This window comes from Prionailurus viverrinus, chromosome B4 (genome assembly GCF_022837055.1).
Source record: "Prionailurus viverrinus isolate Anna chromosome B4, UM_Priviv_1.0, whole genome shotgun sequence".
NCBI lineage: Eukaryota > Metazoa > Chordata > Mammalia > Carnivora > Felidae > Prionailurus > Prionailurus viverrinus.
The window spans coordinates 72,774,832-72,798,510 of record NC_062567.1 but is presented as its reverse complement, the minus strand read 5'-3'; the positions used below and the strand labels follow the sequence as shown (position 1 = coordinate 72,798,510).

The 23,679-nt window shown below is 37.2% G+C and overlaps 1 protein-coding gene across 2 annotated transcripts in view; it reads left to right on the top strand.

Annotated features, from left to right (window-relative positions):
• Window positions 1-3,636: 3,636 nt before the first annotated feature.
• The window catches only part of CCNT1 (cyclin T1), a 28,967-nt gene continuing 8,924 nt past the window's right edge, over window positions 3,637-23,679 (top strand). Inside the window, exons 1-8 of one of the 2 annotated variants that reach the window (XM_047868398.1) lie at window positions 3,643-4,146; window positions 5,915-5,996; window positions 12,485-12,613; window positions 15,763-15,823; window positions 18,261-18,323; window positions 20,229-20,274; window positions 21,431-21,594; window positions 21,753-21,823. In XM_047868398.1, coding sequence (XP_047724354.1) covers window positions 3,986-4,146; window positions 5,915-5,996; window positions 12,485-12,613; window positions 15,763-15,823; window positions 18,261-18,323; window positions 20,229-20,274; window positions 21,431-21,594; window positions 21,753-21,823 — 777 coding nt within the window. In that variant the 5' untranslated portion in view covers window positions 3,643-3,985. Of the gene's footprint in view, window positions 4,147-5,914; window positions 5,997-12,484; window positions 12,614-15,762; window positions 15,824-18,260; window positions 18,324-20,228; window positions 20,275-21,430; window positions 21,595-21,752; window positions 21,824-23,679 lie in introns of both variants that reach the window. The other variant, XR_007154219.1, reaches the window with a different exon arrangement.

The window sequence follows — 23,679 nt, the reverse complement described above, 5'->3', positions numbered from 1 at the left end:
CTCCTTCAAATATAAATAAACATTAAAAAAAAAAAAGAATTCAGCAAAACTGGGTTAAAGTATTCTGTGAGAATCAACTGGCTATAAGAAATTTATGATAAAGATTGTAGGAGTGCCTGGGTGACTCGGTCGGTTAAACTCAGGTCTTGATGTCATGGCTCCTGAGTTTGAGCCCTGCGTCGGGCTCTGTGCTGACAACTCAGAGCCTGGAGCCTGCTTTGGGTTCTGTGTCTCCCTCTCTTTCTGCCCTTCCCCAACTTGTGCTCTGTTTCTCTCTGTCTCTCTGTCTCAATAAACATTGGTTTAATGTTTAAATAAACGTTAAAAAAAAAGAAATTTATGATAAAGATTGTATATTCTATATTTCAGAAATTGTGTGCTACACATCTTTTATGTTGGTAAGTTTATGTATAAACTTATGTACATATATGTACACATATAATTATTTTCTGGATAGCTAGTTGTTAATAATTTACCAGAACACCCACACACCATGGCAAATTTCAAGCTATCAGAGTGACATCAACTGAATGTGGAATTAGGAACAGTTACAAATGGCACACCATCTTTTCATGTTTTAATTTGGAGACTATACAAATGTTAGAAAGAAATTTTTGGGGGGAAATTTCTTTTTTAAATGTTTAAGAGAGGGAGAGAGAGAGAGAGAGAGAGAGAGTGGGGGGGGGGCAGGGAGGGGCAGAGAGAGAGAGAGAGAGAGAGAGAGAGAGAGAGAGAGAGAAAGAGAGAATCCCAAGCAGGCTCTGAGCTGTCTGTGCAGAGTCTGATGCAGGGCTCGATCTCATGAACTGTGAGATACTGACCTGAGCTGAAATCAAGAGTCACTTAACTGACTGAGCCACCCAGGGGTCCTGGAAAGAAACTGTTTCAACAGTAGTAGATGGTAATGTTCAACGTGGATGAAATACAACATTTGTAAGCACAATGCAAAATAAGATCAAACCATGCGATATGGTATAATCCTACATTCAGAACAAGATTAATCTAGTTATGAGGAAGAGTAGCTTGATGGGTTTCATTTATAGGAAATAGGGTCCTATTTAAATTAAAAAAAGAAGAGAAAAAAAGGAAAATTCCTCTGGTTTAAGATTTTGTCAATTGTTCTTTCAGAGCAACTTATCTGAAGGTTAACATTTTTAATTTATATTTATTTATTTATTTATTTAATTTTAAATGTTTTTACTTTTTTTGAGAGAGAGAGGCAGAGCATGAGTGGGGGAGGGGCAAAGAGAGACAGACACACACACACACCAACTCTGAAGCAGGCTCCAGGCTCTGATCTGTCAGCTCAGAGTCCAAGGTGGGGCTTGAACTCATGGGCCGTGAGACGACGTCCTAGCTGAAGTTGGATTCTTAACTGACTGAGCCACCCAGATGCCCTGAAGGTTAACATTATTTTGACAATAAACATGCACTGAATACCTACTATGTGCCAGATGGTGTCCCGTCAGGATCCAGAGATAACATTTAAGATCACACAGCTAGTTAAAAGAACAGCTGGGAATTTTAAGGACATTATACTAAGTGAAACAAGCCAGTCACAGAAAGACAAACACTGTATGATTCCACTTATATGAGATAGCTAAAGCAGTCAAACTCATAGAAGCACAATATTGAATGGGGGTTGTCAGATGTGTGAAGAGAGGGAAATGAGGAGTTGTTCAATAGGTATGGAGTTTCAGTTCTGCTAAATGAAAAAGTTGTAGAGACCAGTTGCATAACAATGTGATTACAGTTGCACACTTAAAAATGGCTGAGGGTTAACAACAACAACAAAAAAGAGCTGGGATGTGAATCCAGGCCTGATGCAAAACTCGTGTTTAGCAATTATTATTATTGGTGCCTACTTTCAAATATTTATCTTCAGTCAAAGAATATTTCCTTTCTCTGAGTTCTGTATGCCTGGGTAGCAAGGCATTGATTACCACCTGCATTGCCTAGAGCTTAGCAGATACCAGAACTTTTTCTTGGAAGACTGGTATACTCAGCCAGGATAGTAAATTCAAAATGGAGTCATTAATCCAAGGGATCAAATAGAGAACCAAACACAGGTCAGAGAAACAGGCAAGAGGGTTCTGGGAGAAATAATTTTGGCTGTTTAAAAGATTATATAATGACTACATAATTGAAAAAATGCTTATTCTATTAAAAGAAACAAGTCTGTGATATCAGAAGTTTGAAATCATACATTTTTAAAATGTTATAACCTGAAACAAGTCACTTAAATCTTCCTGAACCTCAGTTTTTCTGTAGTAAAATGTCGCTAATGCTAACTGTAGGTAGTAGATGGCAGAGAAGGGCCTGAAATGGAAGGAAATACTTCTGAGAACGAATTAGAATCAAACTGAGTGAGAACAGCCACGTCCAAAATGGTGAAACTCAAAATATTATAAAAGACAAAGGATCTAAATCTATACCAATTTAATTAAGGCAAATTGAGTGTTTTAGAAAAGCAAGAATACAGTTTACTAGAATGGAAAGAATTGTGGAATTAGATTTGATTTAAAAACCTACACTTATAAGCAGTGTAGTGTAGGGCAAACTTACTTAATCTCCCCGAGCCCGTTTCTTTATTGTAGGGTGTTGTGAGCACTTATTTGACAAATATTTATTGACTGCTAGGGCCAGGACTGCACTAAGTAAGTGCTATGGACACAAAGATGAAGAAGGCATTGTCCTTGCCCTCAATTTTAATATAATAAACACTATGATAACATCTAATCAATGTTTTCTATGTTCCTATGATCCAGGTACTATTACAAAGGCTTTTAACTAATTATAGCTTCATTTAATCCTTCTCACAACCTGTAGGTACTATTATTACCATTTCCATTTATACGAGAGGCACAAAAAGGCTAAGTATCTTGCCCGTGCGTTCAGCTGGAGTATATCTCGACGGAGGACAAGGACTTACAAACTTGTGCGTGTGTTATGTGGAGGTGGAAGCTTTCCACAATGAAGGAGTTTTAGTTCGTTCGTCCACCAAATGAGGACTGAAGTACTACTATCTCTTGGTAGGGATATTGGGCCTTTTAAATGAAGAGTCAATAGTGCGCCTGGAACATAGCAATCACTAAATTAAAAAAAAAAATTGAGAGGGAGGAAGGGCACAGAGAGGGACAGAGGATGGAAGTCGGCTCTGTGCTGAGAGAGCCCCACCCAAGGCTTGAACTCCCGAACTGTGAGATCATGCATGACCTGAGCTGAAGTCCGAAGCTTAACTAACTGAGCCACCCAGGCGCCCCATAATCGCTAAATTCATTAACACTATTCATTTCATTTCATTCCCTTATGTTGAATCACTGTGGCAAGGGATAGGAATTTTTTCAAGGCTTTGGATAAATGTTGTAAAGCGGCTTTGTAAATGGGTAGTTTACACTGTTACCAACAACGTAACAGCTTTCTTGTTGCTTTATATTACGATATATGATAGGGTCACTCTCTTTGATTACTTTCTTCAGTTTTCGACAGTCTCACCTGTTTTCTGTCAAGTTCAGAATCGGCACCATTTTTATACCTCCACCCCCACCACAAACGAAATTCTCTGAAGAACCACCGAGGGGCGCGTGGGCGGGCGCCTACGCCCGCCACAACACTTACCCCGCCACCTCTTCCACCACGCTAAGGCTAAACCCAGATCTCGCGGGAGGAGATGAGGTTTCAAACGAGAACTTCTAACCCCACCCTACCTCCCAGGGGTCACATGACTGGCGCCTGCGTCCTAGACTCAAGGTCTTTCCTGGTTGCCTACTGGCTGTTAATTCGGCTACAGGCTGTCGTGAGGTCCATTCCGGAAGTAGACCCCTTATCTAGTCCTTCTTTGCGGAAGCCTGTCACAACCTAGCCGTCCATCCTCCAGCGGAAATTCGTCACGTCGCGGTTGCCCCCGCACAGCGGATGTGTGTCGCCGCTTAGGTGACGCTGGGAAGTGCTGCAGCCTCCGTCGCTGCCTTCTGGTTGAAGCACTATGGAGGGAGAGAGGAAGAACAACAACAAACGGTGGTATTTTACTCGAGAACAGCTGGAAAACAGCCCGTCCCGTCGTTTTGGCCTGGACCCAGATAAAGAACTTTCTTCTCGCCAGCAGGCGGCAAATCTGCTCCAGGACATGGGACAACGTCTTAACGTGTATCCTTGCGGCCTAGGCCTCCGGCCTTGGAGTCAGACCCGCCTAGCTCGGGCGTCCAGGCCTCAGGCTATGTCAGGGACGGAAGAGGGAGGCAGGGGCTGACTGTCTAGGTGGTAGAACCTGCGTTGGGGCAGCCTCAAATTCAGTGTTTGCGCTAGGGAAGCGAAGCGGAGTTAATTTCCCGCTCGCTCACCAGTGCCATCAGCCTTGCTGGGAATTCGTATCCTTCGCAGTTTTGTGTTTTAACCAGCCTTTCCTAGTCCCTTTTCGTTGTGTTGTGGTCTCTTGGTCTGGTGACTTTCAGATTGTACTTTTCCGCTATGCCCTAAGGTTTTGGTAGAGGTTTCACTGTTGATGGCTGCCTCTTGAACTTAGTGTTTAAAGAGAGTTTTGAGAAATTCAAGACCTGAAGGGCTTATAAAGAAAGGGTGACCTAGAATTAATGCCCCAGCTTAGGTTCAAAATCCGTTCCTCCCAATTACTAGCTGTTTAGGAAACTTGTCAAATTCTTGGTTTTCTCGTCTGTAAAATGGAGTGTTACCCTTTGCATGTAGTTTCTGTGCCCAACACAATGCGTGGTATTTAGATTTTCAAATGGTAGCTACTGTTAAAACTATAGAATTTCAGAGGAAAGAAGGATGTCAGTTTCTGTTCGTAAGGATACAGACCCAAGGATCTAATGTTTTAAAAAAGCATTTAAATAAATAAGCACTTACAAATGTTGGGTTTTTAAATTACTCAGAGTTCTAATGTGTATTTTCTTTGCATTTCAAAGATCAGGTAACTTAATGACTTATTTCACTTGAAGTATTTTTGTTAGAAAATATACTCATTTTGTAACAGATAAAGCGTATATAGTTTTAAAGTCTGAGAGTGGAAAATTATTTCTGGGTGGATTAAGTGTTTTGGGTTAAGTGTGTTTCTGAGTGGATTGTGTTGCTGGCTGTAATGTTTGTGTCTTAAAGTTGTGCTCCTCTCAAAAGAAGTGTCCTCTTTGTTGCAGATACCCAATTTGTTTCCTAAGCATCAGTTCAGTACTGAGTTAAGCTTTTTTTTGTTTTAAATTCTGTTTCCGTACATCTAATCCTTTTTTATATGTGTGTTGTTGTTAAGGTTGTTGCCGTCATGGGATGACGACCTTTTCTCTGAATAACAACCCACATTGTCTTCTGAGGGCTTTAGAAGTAAAGGCATTTAAGTTTTTTTCTTGTCAGTGAATGAATATAAAATCATTCCATAGTGTTTCTGGTCCAAGGGATCACCATATGGAAAGGCTTATTAGTTGCCAGAGACAAGTGGGAGTGGAAAGTTAATTTCTAGAGGTCAGAAGGTGAGGAGATGGTGGAGACATACCTAGGGCCCGGATCACGGAAGGTGTAATGTTGTAAGTAATGTGAAGAGATACCCTGAGCTAATGGATCACCACTGCAAGATTTTCAGGAGGCAAGTGACTGGTTTAGGTCTTACGTAAATTTTTTATATCCTTCTTGATCCCCACGTGCTAAGAAGCTTGCTTGTGTATCAATTTAGCGTATTGTTATATTGAATATCTGTTGTATGTATGTAAGGTATTATGTTAGGTGTCAATTGGTGGTTAATAACTTGGTGAAAGAAAACATTTTGCTCTTTAATTTGGAAAATTATGTATGATTTTCCTTTAGAAGCATGTATTGTGCATGGCTGCATGGTCCTTTTGGAAGGATATACAGGTTGTATTTTCGGGAATCGTGCTGCCAGTCTGTTTTGGGGCCTTAACGAACATTTTAGCTCACAATTGACTATCAACACTGCTATAGTATACATGCACCGATTCTACATGATTCAGTCCTTTACACAGTTCCATCGAAATGTAAGTATTTTGTTGTATGTGTAATCCTTTCGTGATTGATTCCAACATGTGTGTGTGTTTGTGATCTTTGTTGGTGAACTGGGATTTCAATGGGATCATTATGTGCCACACTGAATCCAATTCTTCCAATTTTCCTGCTTAGGTAGTTATTTGGTAGGCTTAGTGTATCCTTAGAATAGGTGGATTCTCTATAAAAAGATTATTGAACACTTAAACTTAGCATTTTGGGGATGGGAGAGGAGCATTAAAGGGGAAACAATGCTTAATTTAAGTGTAATTTTTGAAATACTAAATAATAATATAGTCACAGGAAAACAGGTGAACATAAATGATTCAGTGACCAGTTGGGAAGGGAAGGCACATTATGTGATGACTGGGGGGTGACTTTTAAGACAGGAAAAAGAAAATAATAGTAATAAAGGGATTTTTTTTTTCTGGACAGAATTGTAAATAGTGCTATTTTCAGTTTTGATACCTGAAATGGTCCTATTTAACATTATTATAAGTGACTTGGAAGCGAGTGCATAGTGATTTCCCGGTTGCAGGTAAGACTATATTTGTTTAATAAAATCACAAGGTAATAGGGTTAAACCTGATGAATACTTCGTATGGATTTGTGAGTCGAATATTTCATCTTTTTTTTAAAGAAAGGTTATGTTTTGTGGAAAAGTTTTCAAGACTTGTCCTTAGGATGATAGCTTTGACCTCTTTTTTTTTTTTAATGCCATAGAAAGAGAATCTGTGAAGCTAGATATTGCTCCTGTAAGATATTGGCATACTCACAGGAAACCCTTTGGATCTGTGGATTAAGTGTTCCGAATTTTTGCCAATTATCCAGTCAGCTTGGCTTTGTCCTATCAGTAGACCTTTTACCTGCAACCATGCCCTACCTCTGATTGCAAGGAGCAAACTAAGACAGAGAAAAGCATTTATTGAGGGTATCTGATAGTTCTAGAATAGAAGGCAGTGTGGATAAAGAATGAAATTTGAAGACAAAGTCCATAGCTGTCTTGCCAATTCTAAAAGTTTTCTAAATGTCTTCTCTTTTATTATGGTAAAGTATATTTTTTCCTTATTTCCTATGTATTATACGCTTAGCAAGGACAGAGACTCACTTTTCTGTATATCCTCCAAGGCACCTTCAGTAAATTTGAATATGATTTGATAATTATTCAATATAGAGAGACTCTAGTGGATGGCGTGACCTTTCCCAAAATCCAGTGACTTTAAATTTGGGATTGTTGTTTCTCTCTAGAGAGTTGATTTTAGGCACATTTGAAAATTAACAGATCAAAAATATCACCCTTTAATATCTTAATTTTTAAGAGTTTACTTGTGATAAGTTGAAATTCAAATTATAAATCACATCATACATTATTGTAGCATTGATATTTGTCCAGTCAAGCTGCCGTGCATTTTTCATGGTACTATTTTTTTTTTTTACCATTACAAAGGTAATAAATACTTATGGTAAAAATTAATATAGAAATGTATAATGTAGGGGTGCCTGGGTGACTCAGTTGGTTAAGGGTCTGACTCTTGATTTCAGGTCATGGTCTCACAGTTCATGAGATCAAGCCCCACATTGGGCTCACTGCTGGCAGTGTAGAGTCTGTTGGGATTCTCTCTCCCTGCCTCTTCCCCACTCGCACACTCTCCTTCTCTCTTAAAGTAAATGAATAAACTTAAAAAAAAAGTAGGAAAGAAAGACATGTATAATGTGGAAAGTGAAAGCTCCTTTGTAATCCCACCCTCCGGAGGTAACCACTGATAAATGTTTTGTCATTTTGGGTCTTGGACATTTTTTTATAAATATACTAGTATTTATTTATTTCTAGTAAAAAAAAATCATTTCTTACTATACTCTTAAGCGAGTTGCTTTTATCAGTTAACAGTATATTCTATCTTTTTGTATTGGTTTTTCATGACAGTTGACTTTTGAACAGGGTGGGGATGGGGCACTGACCCCCACATAGTCAAAAATCCACATATAACTTTTGATTCCCCAAACACTTGACTACTAATAGCCTGCTGTTGACCAGAAGCCTTACCAATAACACAGTCAACACATAGTTTTCTTTTTGCGTTATATATACCATACCCTTACAATAAAATATGCTGGAGAAAAGAAAATACTAAAATCATGAGGAAGAGAAAATACATTTACAGTACTGGACTATATTTATAGAAAAAAACCCACATATAAGTGGACCCACACAGTTCAAACCCGTGGGGTTTTTTTGTTTGTTTTTTTGTTTGTTTGGTGTTTTTTTTTAGTTTTTTTTTAATGTTTGTTTATTTTTGAGAAAGAGACAGAGTGTGAATGGGGGAGGGGCAGAGAGAGGCGGAGACATAGAATCTGAAACAGGCTCCAGGCTCTGAGCACAGAGCCTGACACAGGGCTCGAACTCATAAACTGGGAGATCATGACCTGAGCTGAAGTCAGATGCTTAACCCATTGGGCCACCCAGGTGCCCCAAACCCCAAATGTGCCCCAAATGTGTTTTTGAGGGTCAACTATACTTTAAATGGTCACGTAGTATTTATTTGTGTAGTTACTATAATTTATTTCAGCTCCCTATTGGTAGATACTTGGGTTGTTTCTAGTTTATTAATTACAAATAGTGTTACATAAAATTGGTACATATATAGTATGTGACTTATGTGATTGTTCTAATATAAATTCCTATAGGTGAAATTGCTGTGTCCAGGAGACTGCATTTGAAAAATTTTTATGTCAGTTTGCCCTACTGAGATAATATCAGTATACATTGTTTCATTGTGTCAGTTTGCCCTACTGAAAGATTATGTCAGTATGCATTGTTTATAGCACTGTAAGAGAGGATCCTTTTCTCTGCTTCATCACAAATAACTTCTGTTCATTACATCAGAACTTCTATTCGTTACATCAGGAAATACCAAGTTTTAACTACTTGTTGAGCACTTGGGATACAGTGGTGAACAAGTTAGAGGTAGTCCTAAATTATTTTCTTAATTTACATTTCTTCAGTTAGTGAAGTTGAGTTTCTTACACCTATTGGTCATTGTTCTTATGAAATTGAAGAATTGACTAAAAATTGTTGATTCCCTTTGTCCCGCTTTTATCCTGATTTCCTATTTTATATGAGCTCTTATGTGTTAGAGCTGTATTTCACATGTTGTGGGTACTTTTCTCATTTTTCAGTGTTTTGGAGCCTAGAGCTCTTGCTTTTTAAACATTTGTTTTTTAAAAAAATGTATTGAACAGTAAAGCATAAAAATCTGAAGTGTGCAATTTTTGCATTATTGTATTTTGCATCACTTATATCAAGATAAAATATATTTCAAACACCCTGGAAGATAGAGAGGTTGCCTTTCAATGGAAATAAGTTTTATTTCTTTAGTGAACATGATTGAATGATTTATTTTTACTTAAATTCTGGCATTGCATTACTCTCTTTTTGAGAAGAAATTTAACCTCATGAATTGAATTTCTATATGTATTATTTTAAATATTTTCAAATGGGGGAATATAAAATTAGTGGTGACCAACTTGGTATGTGTGTTTATGTTGTATTTCATATATTGTAAAATGTGGGTGTTGTATTTTGATAACTAACTGATTTGATTATGTGTATTTTATTCTGATTAGCTAATCCGTAAGGGGTCAAGCTTAGTGGTTAAGAGGATGGGCTCTGGAGTCAGACCTGTCTAGATTTGGATTTTTGTTGCACTGCTTACTAGTTCTATGGCTTTGGGTAAGTTACATAGGCCTCAGTTTTTTCATCACTTTGGAGTCAGTAACAGTGCCTGTCTCAGAGTATTAATAAGATTTAAATGAATTAATTTACAAAATGCCTGTACATAGCAAACAAATATTAAGTGGCATTTTTATTATTTTTTTAATTTTTATTTTTTTTAATGTTTTTTAATGTTTATTCATTTTTGAGGGACAGAGACAGAGTGTGAGCAGGGGGAGGAGCAGAGAGCGGGGGAGACACAGAATCGGAAGCAGGCTCCAGGCGCTGAGCTGTCAGCATGGAGCCTGATGCGGGGCTGGAACTCACTGACTGCGAGATCGTGATCTGAGCCGAAGTCGGATGCTTAACCGACTGAGCCACCCAGGCGCCCCAGCGTTTTTATTCTTTTAAAATGTAGGAGCACCTGGGTGGCTCAGTCGGTTAAGCGTCCGACTTAGGCTCAGGTCATGATCTCACGGTTCATGGGTTTGAGCCCCGCATCAGGCTCTGTGCTGGCAGTGCGGAGCCTGCTTGGGATTCTCACTCTCTCCTCTTGCTCAGCCCTTCTCCCACCCACTCTTTCTCTCTTTCAAATAAATAAACTTAAATAAAACAAAATGGAGAAAATCTTAAACTCTTACCTGGTCTAAGAATCCTCTTAGAAACTGCCTTTAATGGGAAAATGTTTTGATAAACTGGCTTGGTAAGTGATTCCATGAGGAACAATGAGTATTTACATGGTTGACTGCACAAAAGTTAGATTAAAATTTATCTCTTGTAGTCACTTCATTATTATCTTGCCTTCTTAGTTATTGTTAGTATACTATGTTTTAGTTTCTGCCTTTCAAATACATTTTTAGCTCTTTGAAGGCAAAGTTGTAGGCTTAGAATCTTAGTATTGTCATTAAGTAGTTCTTTTCCATTTTTTCAAATCAGTTATAAAGTCCTGTTAATTTTTATAGTGTTAACTGTTTTTATGTCTCTATTGGTGCGCAGTCATCATCATAAAATTAAAAGAAGACAGAGTAAAGGAGGAAATGATGATATTCTTACACTGTTTGGAGATAACCCTGTTACCATTTTAGGATTTTTTTTTTTTCTGCGTGCAAATACATACATTTAGTGAAACCCTATTAATTTTCTAAAATCATGCCTGTGTTTTTTTTCCCCTCATTTGTATTGCTAGTTCCTACTCTAAACTTTATTTTTTTTAATACCTGGATTATTAATTTTTTTTTAAATTACCTTTTAATGCATTTCATTCTTTCTTCCTTTTGGTCCCTCCTGGGACCAAAGATATCTTTCTAAATGTTTCCTAAACTATACATTTTTTTTCCTAAAATCTTTAGTGTCACTCTTTTGTGTGTTGTTTTTTTAATGTTCATTTTATTTATTTTTGAGAGAGAGAGAAAGCGTGCGCACATGCATGTGAAGGGGGCGGGGCAGAGAGAGAGAGAGAGACTGAGAATTCCAAGCAGGCTCCCCACTGCCAGCGCAGAGCCCGACACTGGACTTGATGCCACAAACCATGAGATCATGACCTGAGCCTGAAATTGGACCTTAACCAACTGAACCATCCAGGCGCCCCTAGTGTCACTCTCTTGTTAAAGATCTTTTGTGTTCCACATCCTGTTATCTGTGTCACCTACTCAGTTTAGTGTGCTTCCTGCTCTGATTCCCCACATCTTGTTCATGACAATTTTCCTCTGGTTCTGCTTTGCTTATCCTAAGGTCTAGGAATGTATGTATATGGAGCTTGCTGCATACAAATATGGCTCCATACAAATATGAAGGAAATATGCAGTAAATATGAAGGAAGAGAATTGTTACTGTGAATTGAATTTGTGGATAAAAATCTCTTCTAGCAAAGTAGCAGATAGCAGGGATACAAATAAGTATTAGAATGCTTGTCAGTTCTACTCAGTAAAGTGGATATTTAAGTTGTGTAAAAAATTATTTATTGTATTTCTTTGACTCCTGCCTCTTGCCATTTCCATCTTTGATTCATTGAAGTATTCTTGTTAAGATTCAAAAGAATTCTTCCTGAGGTTTTCTAGATCACTACCAGGCTACACTTATGTCCTATTGCTCTAATCTCTTATACTGTTTAGTGACTGAATTTGTTGTCTACTTGTGTGTTGGCTTGAGATTCTTTCCCTCCCTAAGTGCTTTCTTTGTATAGCCTCTTGAATGTAATAATATTCTTTGAATTCCCTTGAGATTTGTGCTCCCTCATATGTAAGTGTACTTGAGATAATTCACATAAAATACAATTTATCCTTTAAAGTGTACCATTAGCTGGTTTTAAAGTGTACAGTTAACACACAAAGGTGTGCAACCTTCACCATGATCTAATTCCACAACATTTATATCACCCCAGAAAGAAACTTCTTAAGCATTAGTGATCACTCCCATTCTTCTCTTCTTCTAGCTCCTGGCGACCACTAATTACTTTCAGTGTACTCCTTTAAAAAAAAGTATACAGAGGGCTATGATATAAACTTAAAGAAAGAATTTTATTTTAAATGAAAAGCCAACTATTTACACCTAGTAGTTTCTTGCATTAGGTAGGTAGTTTGTTGAAGGATTGGTTTTCAGGAGTGGATGCGAATTAATGGGTAGGAGAGGGGAGGACATTTTAAGTAGAAGAAAAGGCATTAACAAGAAGTGATGAAGTTGAGGCAGGCAAAGAACTTGGTTTGAGACTTAGTTCTTTTTTAGATCTCCTTCGATCTAGAAATAAATACGATTTATTTTCTCTCCATCCAGTCTGTGGCTCCAGCGGCCTTATTTCTAGCAGCTAAAGTAGAGGAGCAACCAAAAAAATTGGAACACGTCATCAAGGTAGCACATACTTGTCTCCATCCACAGGAATCACTTCCTGATACTAGGAGTGAGGTAAGGGATTAATTACACATATCTGTTTTTCTTTATTTTGATGATAATTTAATTTTGTAACTTTGATTTGCTGAAGTCAAATGGGGGCTGTTAAACTTTCAGTGTTTTCCTTTACAAAAAATCAGAAACTTTATGGCAAAGTTAATTGTATACATTATAGTAAAATTGGAAAACACAGGAAAACAGAAAGAAAATATATTATTTAGATATAATTTGAACCACGGATATGTAGGTGAATCATTATTTCCAGCTGCTTTTCTATGAATAGCCACACACGTACATACTTTGTATGTCTTTTTCACTTATTATTATCCCAGATATTTTCTTTTTTTAATATATATTTTTTAAGTTTATTTATTTATTTTGAGAGAGTGAGAGATTGGGGCAGAGGGAGAGGGAGAAAGAGAATCCCAAGCAGGCTCTACACTGTCAGCATAAGGACTGGCATGAGGCTCAAACTTCCAAACCATGAGATCATGACCTGAACCGAAACAAGAGGTGGTCACTTAACTGACTGACCCACCCAGGTGCCCCCCAAATATTTTCCCATCTTATTCTCCATTTTCTTTAAGTGTTGAGATAATTTATTTCCTTATGTACATATATAATCATTCTCTGCTAACATAATTTCCAACTTTTTACCAGTATAATATTGTGAATAATATTCTTACAAATATATTTTTGTTGTGAATTCTTAAAAAAATGAGTCCTGTTACTTTTTTTTTTTTAACTTTTAAAGAAATTACAAAAGATTTATATGCTTGTTATGAAAGAACCCAAACATTTGGGGCGCCCGTGTGGCTCAGTTGGTTAAGCGACCGGCTTCCGCTCAGGTCATGACCTTGCAGTTCTTAATTCGAGCCCTTGCATCAGGCTCTCTGCTGTCACTGCAGAGCCTGCTTTGGATCTTCCGGCTCCCTGTCTCTGTGTCCCTCCCCTCATGGTGCACTTTCTCAAAAATAAACTTAAAAAAAAAAAAAAAAAAGAATCCAAACATTTAAGAATCATTTGAAGTAAAAGTTAAAGCTCATTTTCCTTCCTCTTAGCAAGATATTACTGATTATAATTCTATCAGACCTTTGTCCTATGCATGTGCACATAGCTTTTTTTTACCCTCCATTTTTTAAAGAGGGGAAACTCTGTCCTGGCTTTAGTAGTCTGTTTGGGGTGTGGGGGGTGCCTGGGTGGCCAGATGGTTGAGTGTCCAACTCTTGGTTTTGGCTCAGGTTATGATCTCACAGTTTGTGAGTTCAAGCCCCGTGTTGGGCTCTGCACTTGCAGCACGGAACCTACCTAGAAACTTCTCTCTTCTTCTTTCCCTGCCCCTCCCCTGCTTGTGTGCTCTCTCTAGAGTGTGCTCTCTCGCTTTCTCAAAATAAACTTAAAAAAAGTCTTGTTGGAGAGTGATGAGTTGTGAGAAATTTTGAGGTCTGACCATTTGTAAGTATTTAAACTATGGGTTTCTGTTACTAGATTACTTCTGTCTCTTACAATGGATGCATGAGTCATCCTTTATCAAATAAATTTGCGTGTTTTGCTCATATTGGAGAAAGTAATTTTTGAGAGGGTTCTTTTTATTTTGATAATAGCCCCTAATTATGTGAATTGTTTTGCATAGCAGTGTCTTGACATCATTTTCTCTGGGTACAGCAGTAGCCCTTCTTGAAAGACTTATATTGCCCTGGACATTTTTTTTTTTTTTTTTTTTTTTTGGCTTTAGACTAGTAAATGACACTGGTCCATAGAACTAACCAAATAAAACAAAATTTTATTTTAACAAAGTAAAACAAAAAATAATTCTCACTTTTTTCCCTTGAAAGTGTATTTATATATCTTCTCACCTGAGTTTTTTTTTTTTTTTTAATTTTTTTAATGTTTATTTATTTTTGAGAGACAGAGAGAGACTGCATATGAGCAGGGGAGGGGCGGAGGGGCAGAGAGGGAGAGGGAGGCACAGAATCCAAAGCCGGTTCCAGGCTCTGAGCTGTCAGCACAGAGCCCAATGTGGGGCTCAAACTCAGGAACCGTGAGATCATGACCTGAGCCAAAATCAGACGCTTAACTGACTAAACCATCCAGGTGCCCCTCACCTGAGTTTCTATTCCTCATGAGATGATGAATCCTTTTTTTCTTTTCTTTTTTTTTTTGTAAGTATAATTTATTGTCAAATTGGTTTCCATACAACACCCAGTGCTTTCATGAGATGATGAATCTTAGGAGAAGATATTTTCTTCACTGTATGGAGAGGAGAACTGGCATAGTTTAAGTCCTTACTGGACTTCCTCAGGATCATAAAGTGGAAAGTTCACTATGGTATATAGATCTAACTCCTCCCTCAGTCTCATTTTCCTAGAGGTCTAGACCATTCTTTCCAATAGAAATATAATGGGAGTCATGTGTAATTAAAAATTTTTGACATTTCATTGAATTTGATTTAAAATCTTCATTAAAAAAATGGAATATTCATTTAAAAGAAGAAATTTTAATGATTTTATATAATTTAACACCAAATATCATATCAGCATAAAATCAATATTAAAATGTTATTAATGAGGTAATTTGCATCATTTTTAAAAATTAAGTCTTCAAAATTTGGTGTATATTCTATTACACATTTAAATTTAGCTACATTTTAAGTGCTCAGTAGCCATGTGTGGATAGTGGCTATAGTATTGGCTGGTACAAATATGAGAGAGTTTTTTTCTGTTTATTCCCTTTTCCTTTGAACTCTTCTTATAATTTTTAGAAATCTACCTCAAAGGTTTATCAGTAGTCAAATGTTTGATATTGCCTATAGTACTATAGGAAGGGTCTACAGATGTATTTTGGTGATGTTGAAAAAGATGTATTTTTAATTATCTATGTCTGCATCACAAATATTATTCTTGAAAGTGAGCCAAATCTCTGGTGCCTTGTCTGTAGCTAGTTATCAATAAAGTGTTATATCTCAGTATACCACTTGTTTTCTTCTTTTAAGAGGAGAATTTGTGCTGAATAGATACAAGGATTCTATTTTAGTTCCTACTCTACCTCCTAACTCCATTCCTGCCTTTTGTTGCTTTAGTTTCCCTGGAAGGGGTGTTAGAATTGTTTACACTTCGTATATTGTGCCTTTTTGGGGAATAATTTATCTGTCTTCTCACCTGCAGGCTTACCTGCAACAAGTTCAAGATCTGGTGATATTAGAAAGCATAATTCTGCAGACTTTAGGTAAGTTATTATTTTTCTTTAAAATAATATTTTAAAATTTGCAAAATAGGAAACAGGAAGAAAATTTCTACTGAAGGTTTTTGCAAATTATAGAGGTTATAGAGTGTGGAGAGTGCAGGTATAGCCAACCTATGGAGTAGCAGTTAGCAGGGTGTTTAAATTTTGGGTTCATGATTTGCTTTTTAAGGTTGGTCAATTTTTTAAAAAAGTTTTTTTAAATGTTTATTTTTGAGAGAGACACACACATACACTGAGTGTGAGTGGGGGAGGGGCAGAGAGAGAGGGAGACACAGATTCTGAAGCAGGCTCCAGGCTCTGAGCTGTCAGCAGGGCTCGGAACTCATGAACTGTGAGGTCATGACCTGAGCTGAAGTCCAATGCTTAACCAAATGAGCCACCCAGGCACCCCCAGTTTTTAACTCTCTGATAAATAATGGCAGAAACTAAAGAACTTTTTCCTTTACAGATTTTTATGATGTTTGTCATTATACTTATTTTATTACTATTATTATTATTATATATATTTTTAATTTTATTTTTTATTTTTTAAAATTTACATCCAAATTAGCATATAGTGAAACAGTGATTTCAGGAGTAGATTCTTTAATGGCCCTTACCCATTTAGCCCTTCCCCCCTCCTGCAAGCCCTCCAGTAACCCTCATTTTGTTCTCCATATTTATGAGTCTTTTCTGTTTTGTCCCCCTCCCTGTTTTTATATTAATTTTGTTTCCCTTCCCTTAGGTTCATCTGTTTTGTCTCTTAAAGTCCTCATATGAGTGAAGTCATATGATTTTTGTCTTTCTCTGACTAATTTCACTTAGCATAATACCCTCCAGTTCCATCCATGTAGTTGCAAATGGCAGGATTTCATTCTTTTTGAATGCTGAGTAATACTCCATTGTATATATATATACCACGTTTTCTTTATCCATTCATCCATCAGTGGACATTTGGGCTCTTTCCACACTTTGGCTATTGTTGATAGTGCTGCTGTAAACATGGGGGTGCATGCGTCCCTTCGAAACAGCACACCTGTATCCTGTGGATAAATGCCTAGTAGTGCAATTGCTGGGTCATAGGGTAGTTCTATTTTTAGTTTTTTGAGGAACCTCCATACTATTTTCCAGAGTGGCTGCACCAGCTTGCATTCCCATGTTTGTCATTATATTCAGATAATAGCATTTATTTTTAAAATTGGTGGTCAGTGTTTAGCAAAGTGGAGGTGGAGAAATTCAAGCTATCATGGTTGATCGGCAATACTGATAATGCTATTATCTATTACTGTTTTTATCAGAGACACTGCCTTTAAAAGCTTACCAAATATGGAAACAAAGATTTTTTTTCTTAGTTCTTTTGGGCTATTTTTCTCTTCTCTGGGAAGGGAAGATTTCCTGAGTTGTGTTGGAAAGTTACTGGTATAGCTGTATTTTATTGCATGTCTGTACACACAGTTCTGCAAAGCTTATCTCTGAAGTTACTTTATGTTAATTAGCTTTTTACTTTAAATTACCTTCAAAGTAACATATTTTAGGGGACAATGATATTTTTCTGGTGGAATAAATTTTTATTAATGTTTTAATGTGAAAGCCACTAAGATTTAATTTGCCTGAGTCATCCATTTAGAATAATTTACATCATGTAAATTTCTCAGAATTTTTTAATTGTATCTAGAAAATTTTATTTACATATGCAAAAGAAAAGAAACTTACTAAAATTTTTTTATAGACCAATTTCTCCTTAAGTATTTTTGGTAAGGACCATTTGGGGTTAAATAAATGATTACCACTTATTATTATAAGTTAGAATGTTGAAAAGGAACAAAACTGAGATAAAAGTAGTAGTTTTTTAAAATTTATTTTTATTTTATTAAAATTTTTTTTAAAGGAGTGGTTTTTTTTTGGTTCGTTTGTTTATTTTGAGAGAAAGAGAGCATGAGCAGGGGAGGGGCAGAGACAGAGGGAGACGGAGGATCCTAAGCAGGCCCCACACTGTCAGCGCAGAGCCCAACGTGGGGCTCCAACTGTGAGATCATGACCCAAGCCAAGACGCTTAACTGACTGAGCCACCCAGGTGCCCCAAGAGGAATAGGTTTTAAAATGTTTTCTCAAGGTTAAGCTTTAGAAGTTACTACTTGAATGACTGTTTATTCTAACCTTATATTCTATTGTCCCTAGAAAAAGTGTTTTCTATTTAGAGATTATTGGTTCGTCAGGAGTCTTAAAAGTGCATTAGCTTTATTACTTAGCTCAAAATATAAGTGTCATTGAAGATCATATGTCTTAGAGAAGAGCATGCTGTGTATGTTGTGTGACCCTCTTAGCCTCTGAACAGCACTTTTGGGAGAGGAAAATGAGAGAGGCCTTTAATGATGACTCAGAAGTATAAAATGACTCTAGTATCTTTAGCTTTTAACTAGTTATCTTATTTTTTTAAAAGGATTTGAACTAACAATTGATCATCCACATACACATGTGGTAAAGTGCACTCAACTGGTTCGAGGTAAGGAATCCCAGCTTGAAACGGTTGTCTAAAGTTGTTTTACCATTTAATGGCTATGATTTATTTATGGTGGACAGATATATAACAGCTAATTTAGCTAGAAGTTAAATTGAAAGGACTACCTGGTTTAAATCAAAATGAGTGTTTCTAACTTGGGATTTTATTTTATTAAAAAAATTTTTTTAATGTTTATATTTGGGAGAGAGAGAGTGTGAGCGAGCACAAGTGGGGGAGGGGCAGAGAGAGAGGGAGACAAAGAATCTGAAGCAGGCTCCAGGCTCTGAGCTGTCAGCACAGAGCCCAATGCAGGGCTCGAACTCAGGAACCATGAGATTATGACCTGAGTTGAAGTCAGATACTTAACTGACTGAGCCACCCAGGCACCCCTCTAACTTGGGATTTTAAAGTTGAGTTGGTGGGACTCAAACCCACCAATGGTGGGATCATGACCTGAGCTGAAGTCAGATGCTTAACTGACTGAGTCACCCAGGTGCCCCGAGGATTTTTTTTTTTTTTAATGTTTATTTTTGAGAGAGAACGAGAAAGAACATGTGTGTGGGAGAGGAGCAGAGAGAAAGGGAGACAGAGAATCTGAAGCAGGCTCTGTGCTGTCAGTGCAGAGCCTGATTTGGGGCTTGAACTCACAAACGATAAGGTCATGACTTGAACCCAAGTTGGATGCTTAACCCACTGAGTTACCTAGGTGCCCTGGGTTCTTAAAATTTTTAAGAACAGTTAAAGAGAATTAGTCTCTTGAGGATGTTTCTCAGAGCCTGGAGCAGATTTTATAAAGTCAAATCATGAGTATCTAATAGCAGTTTAAGGTTATCTTGGGAGTGGTGATCTTAATTTGATTTTAGGGTTGATTGTCCTAGGCCACTCAGAGGATCATGTAGAGTTTATTTGACTTATTTCCATGATTGACAAACCCTTGGCAGGACTTCCTTTTTTTTTTTCTAATTTAAGCTAGTAGCTATAATTGCATGAAACCTTGTTCCTTTTACTTAGTTTAATAGTAGTAGCAATATCTAGACACTTGTGCATTGGAGTGCCTTTTCATTTTGTAGATGAAACTAACAATTGGCTTTATTTTATATTTTGCTAATGTGTGCTTCATCTGTAAATTCCCAAAGTTTTCCCAACTTCTTGTGCAGCGTTGGTGGTATAGTGGTGAGCATAGCTGCCTTCCAAAGTTTCCCCAAGTTCTTTATATTTTGAAAGCATAAGAAGGTTTATTTTGAACAAGGATAAGGTTATAAACAGAGGTAGATACATGCTAATATTGAAAAGACTAAGCTTTATTTTACCCAGAGAAGTTTTTTGGGGAAAGAGGGATGTGTCATTGTTTTTTTTTTCCCCCCTTGATTATGATATATCAGTAATTCATGTTATTTGATGATTTGGGGTATGAATCACAGGATACTCCATTAAAAACCTTTTTTTTTTTTTTTTTAAAGCACAAATCACTTTTACCAAATATATCAAGGTATTCTGGGTTCTGATCTTGCCTCCAAATTAGTTCATCTTCCAGTTCAGTATTTCTCAGTGAACTCTTGCATCAGAATTTCTGGGTTACCTATTAAAAATGCTTGTATCCTTCTCCAGACATACTGAGTCACACTGTAGGGAGGATGTCCAGGAATTGCATTTTAAACAAGTACCCCAAATATTTGGTGTGTAGAAAGCTTGAGTTCCTAGGTCTGGAAGCAGCATAGTTATTGTAATCACAAAAACTAATGTGTCACTTTTGGTATAATGTTAAATAGCAGGTGATCAAGGACCCTGTCTGCCTTATTCGTTATGATATTCTCTACGTGGAAATATTAAATGTTCACTAAATAATTGTTGAGAATGAAAGGAACTAATAATTTTTCCCTCCTCTCCCCCCCCCCCCTTTTTTTTTAGCAAGCAAGGACTTAGCACAGACTTCTTACTTCATGGCAACCAACAGGTTTATATTTTAATATTTTTCCCTTATATTTTGGGATAGGACTTTATTTGGGTTGGAATTGTCACCTTTTGAGGGGTACGTGGAAAGGTATCAGGTCTGGCACTTAGTAAACTAGAACCCAAAGACCCGGGATGGATCTTTGATAACAATGTGATAACAGACAATTCTCTGGTAAATGTTGATTTTTCTATACAGTTTTCATACTGTACCTTAAATTTCCATGCTATTTAACTTGCTAAGGTAATATAATTGTGTAGTACTGATTGTTTGGTAGCCTACTCAATTCTGCATGTCTTACCTTTCTTTAAAATATCCAAGAGCATAGTTCTGTAAGTTTAGGTAAACTTGGGGTTCATTGACAGTGACTGAGAATCTAATTTGGAGGATTCTGCAATAATTATGATAATGAAAAGACTTCCTTTTTCTTCCTCCATTCCAGATAAATGGGCATATATATGTGTAAAGAGTTATAATAATTTTCTTTTTTCTTGCTTTAAAATAATTAATATATAACTTGTATTACCAAATTATTTGCTCATTCTCATCTCTAATTGATTGTTCATGGAAACCAAAGATAACTTCTATTGATGCTGGGACTAAGAAGTTCACTTTTATAGCCTGATAGGAGACATTTTTGAAGTAAACCATCAATCAGCCACATTCACAATTAAGAGAGTGATTGTCTATTCGTTATTATAAGTGGACCAGACCTGTGATTGGCAAGAGACAAGATAATTTTAAGGGGGTTTTAAGTATTTGGTTTAGGGGTTACACATAGCCAAAATCTTACAATTTTCCTTAAGTTCTAAGCTTCTTCTCAGAAGAAGCTTATTTTAATAGATTCTTATTTTAAATAACAGAGTTCCTTGTCTGTTTGGTTTTGGTCCTGGTCCTGGTCCTTCGTCAGTATGTGGATTGAGTGATGTGTAGCCAAAAAGTTTAGAAATGTTACCTGAGTGGGCAGGTGGGTTAATGGAAAGTCATGTTGAGTGCTGGATCAGAGCACTGGATATTTCTTGCCCTTTTTACTCCCCAGTGTTTTTTGTTTTTTTTTTTTAACTTTTTTTTTTTTCTTTTTAAATAATGGAGAGTTTTAACTTTGGGTTCAGAATTGAGAGCTCATGACACTCTCTTGTTTCCTTCCCTCTGATGTCAGCCTGCATTTGACCACATTTAGCCTGCAGTACACACCTCCTGTGGTGGCCTGTGTCTGCATTCATCTGGCTTGCAAGTGGTCCAACTGGGAGATCCCAGTCTCAACTGATGGGAAGCACTGGTGGGAGTATGTTGACGCCACTGTGACCTTGGAACTTTTAGATGGTAAGTTTTAGAGTAAGGGACCTTTGAAAGCACTTGCTCTTGATCTGTCACATATCTGGCCCAAAGTGACTTGATTCAGAAGAAAATAGTTAGTTGAGGTTATTCTTGGTTTTTACTTGTGCTTTAAGTTTTTCTCAAATGTTCTATTTCATTTGTAGAACTGACACATGAATTTCTACAGATTCTGGAGAAAACTCCCAACAGGCTCAAACGAATTCGGAATTGGAGGGTAAGAATTTTTGCTGTCAGCTTGCGGTACAAAACTATTTTTTTTTCTTTTGACTGCACAGTGAATATAGCAGAATTGGATATGTACCCCATGTTTGGAATTTTCCTTTTCTTAGTTACATACTGATAGCTTCATAGCTTGGATACTGGCCCAGAAGTCCATGGTGGTAGGTAATAGCAGAATTTGTTTTGTGTTGTGCAACTCCTGTGATATAGTCAGTTAGCAACATTGGTTGAGTGTTTTCTGTGTGGAGACTTTTGGGAAAAGTATGGCTTCTCTGAGTCATAAAGTGTTGACTTCTGGTACAGGAAAGATGGAGTTGCAGGGTTAGAGCTGGTATCATGCTGTCTTTGACATTATTTGCTTTTTAAGTTTGTTTTTTTTTTAATGTTTATTTATTTTTGAGAGAGAGACAGAGCATGAGCAGGGAGGGGTAAAGAGAGAGGGAGACACAGAGTATGAAGCAGGCTCCAGGCTCTGAGCTGTCAGCACAGAGCCCAATGGATGTGGGGCTCGAATTCATGAACTGTGAGATCACGACCTGAGCCAAAGTTGGACACTTAACCAACTGAGCCACCCAGGCACCCTGACATTATTTGCTTTTTAAATGGATTTTAGAACTTTGTTTTTATTTAGATTGCAGGCTAAAGTTGTATTTCAAATATTTTTCAAAGTTTTACTTATGCATAATGGAATCTTTTTTCCCCCTAGTGTCAGATAGAAAGTTTGTTTTAAAATGTTCCCTGCATTCTCAGAAATCCAGATTGATAAACTTAATTCCATTCTTCTGAGCTCAGTGAATTGTAGAAAATGAGTTTGCCTAGGATTCAAAGGAGGCTTATGAGTACATAGGTCACCATGGTAATCACATCACATCTCACCAATATTTCTGGAATTTGCTTTTGGACTAACTGCTGTCCTATGCAGTCATAAGGCATAGACGTTCACAAATGGATTTTAGATATGCACAGATTCATTTTTTTAATTGCCTGTAGCATTGGTATAGATTAATGTAACTTTTTTGGCAGGTGATAGAACACCTAACGAGATTGACCCCTTTAGCAGATTTTCTTTCGCATATACAGTACTATATTGTTAAACTACAGATATTATGTTGTATAGTGGGTCTCTAGGACTTACCTTGTATAACTGGCACTTTGTACCCTTTGACTAACATGTCCTTGTTTTCCTCCTCCCCCCCAGGCCACTATCTGTTTTGTCTATATGAGTTTAACTATTTTAGATTTCTCCTATAAGTGAGATCATGCAGTGTTTTTGTCTTCCTGTGTCTAGCATATTTCACAGCAAAAGGCCTTCCAGGTTCGTTCATATTATGGCAGATGGCTGGATTTCCATCTTTTTTTCTTTTTAATTTTGGTAAAATACATATAACATTAAAGTTACCATCTTAACTATTTTTTTTAAATTATTTTAATGTTTCATTTATTTTTGAGGGAGAAAGAGAGAGAGAGACAGAGACAGAGACAGAGACAGCACGAGCAGGGGAGGGACAGAGAGAGGGAGACCCAGAATCTGAAGACAGGCTCCAGACTCTGAGCTAGCTGTCAGCACAGAGGCCGATGTGGGGCTTGAACTCACAAACCATGAAATCATGACTTGAGCCAAAGTCAGACGCTTAACTGACTGAGCCCCCAGGGGACCCCATCTTAACTATTTTTAAGTGTATAGCTCAGTAGTATTAAATATATTCATATCGTTGTGCACCCATCATTACCGTTCACCTCCATAATTCTTTTCATTCATCTTGTAAAACTGGAACTTTATACCCATTAAATAACTACCTATTCCCCCTCCCCCAACTCCAGCCATTGACAACTACAATTATGCTCTCTGTC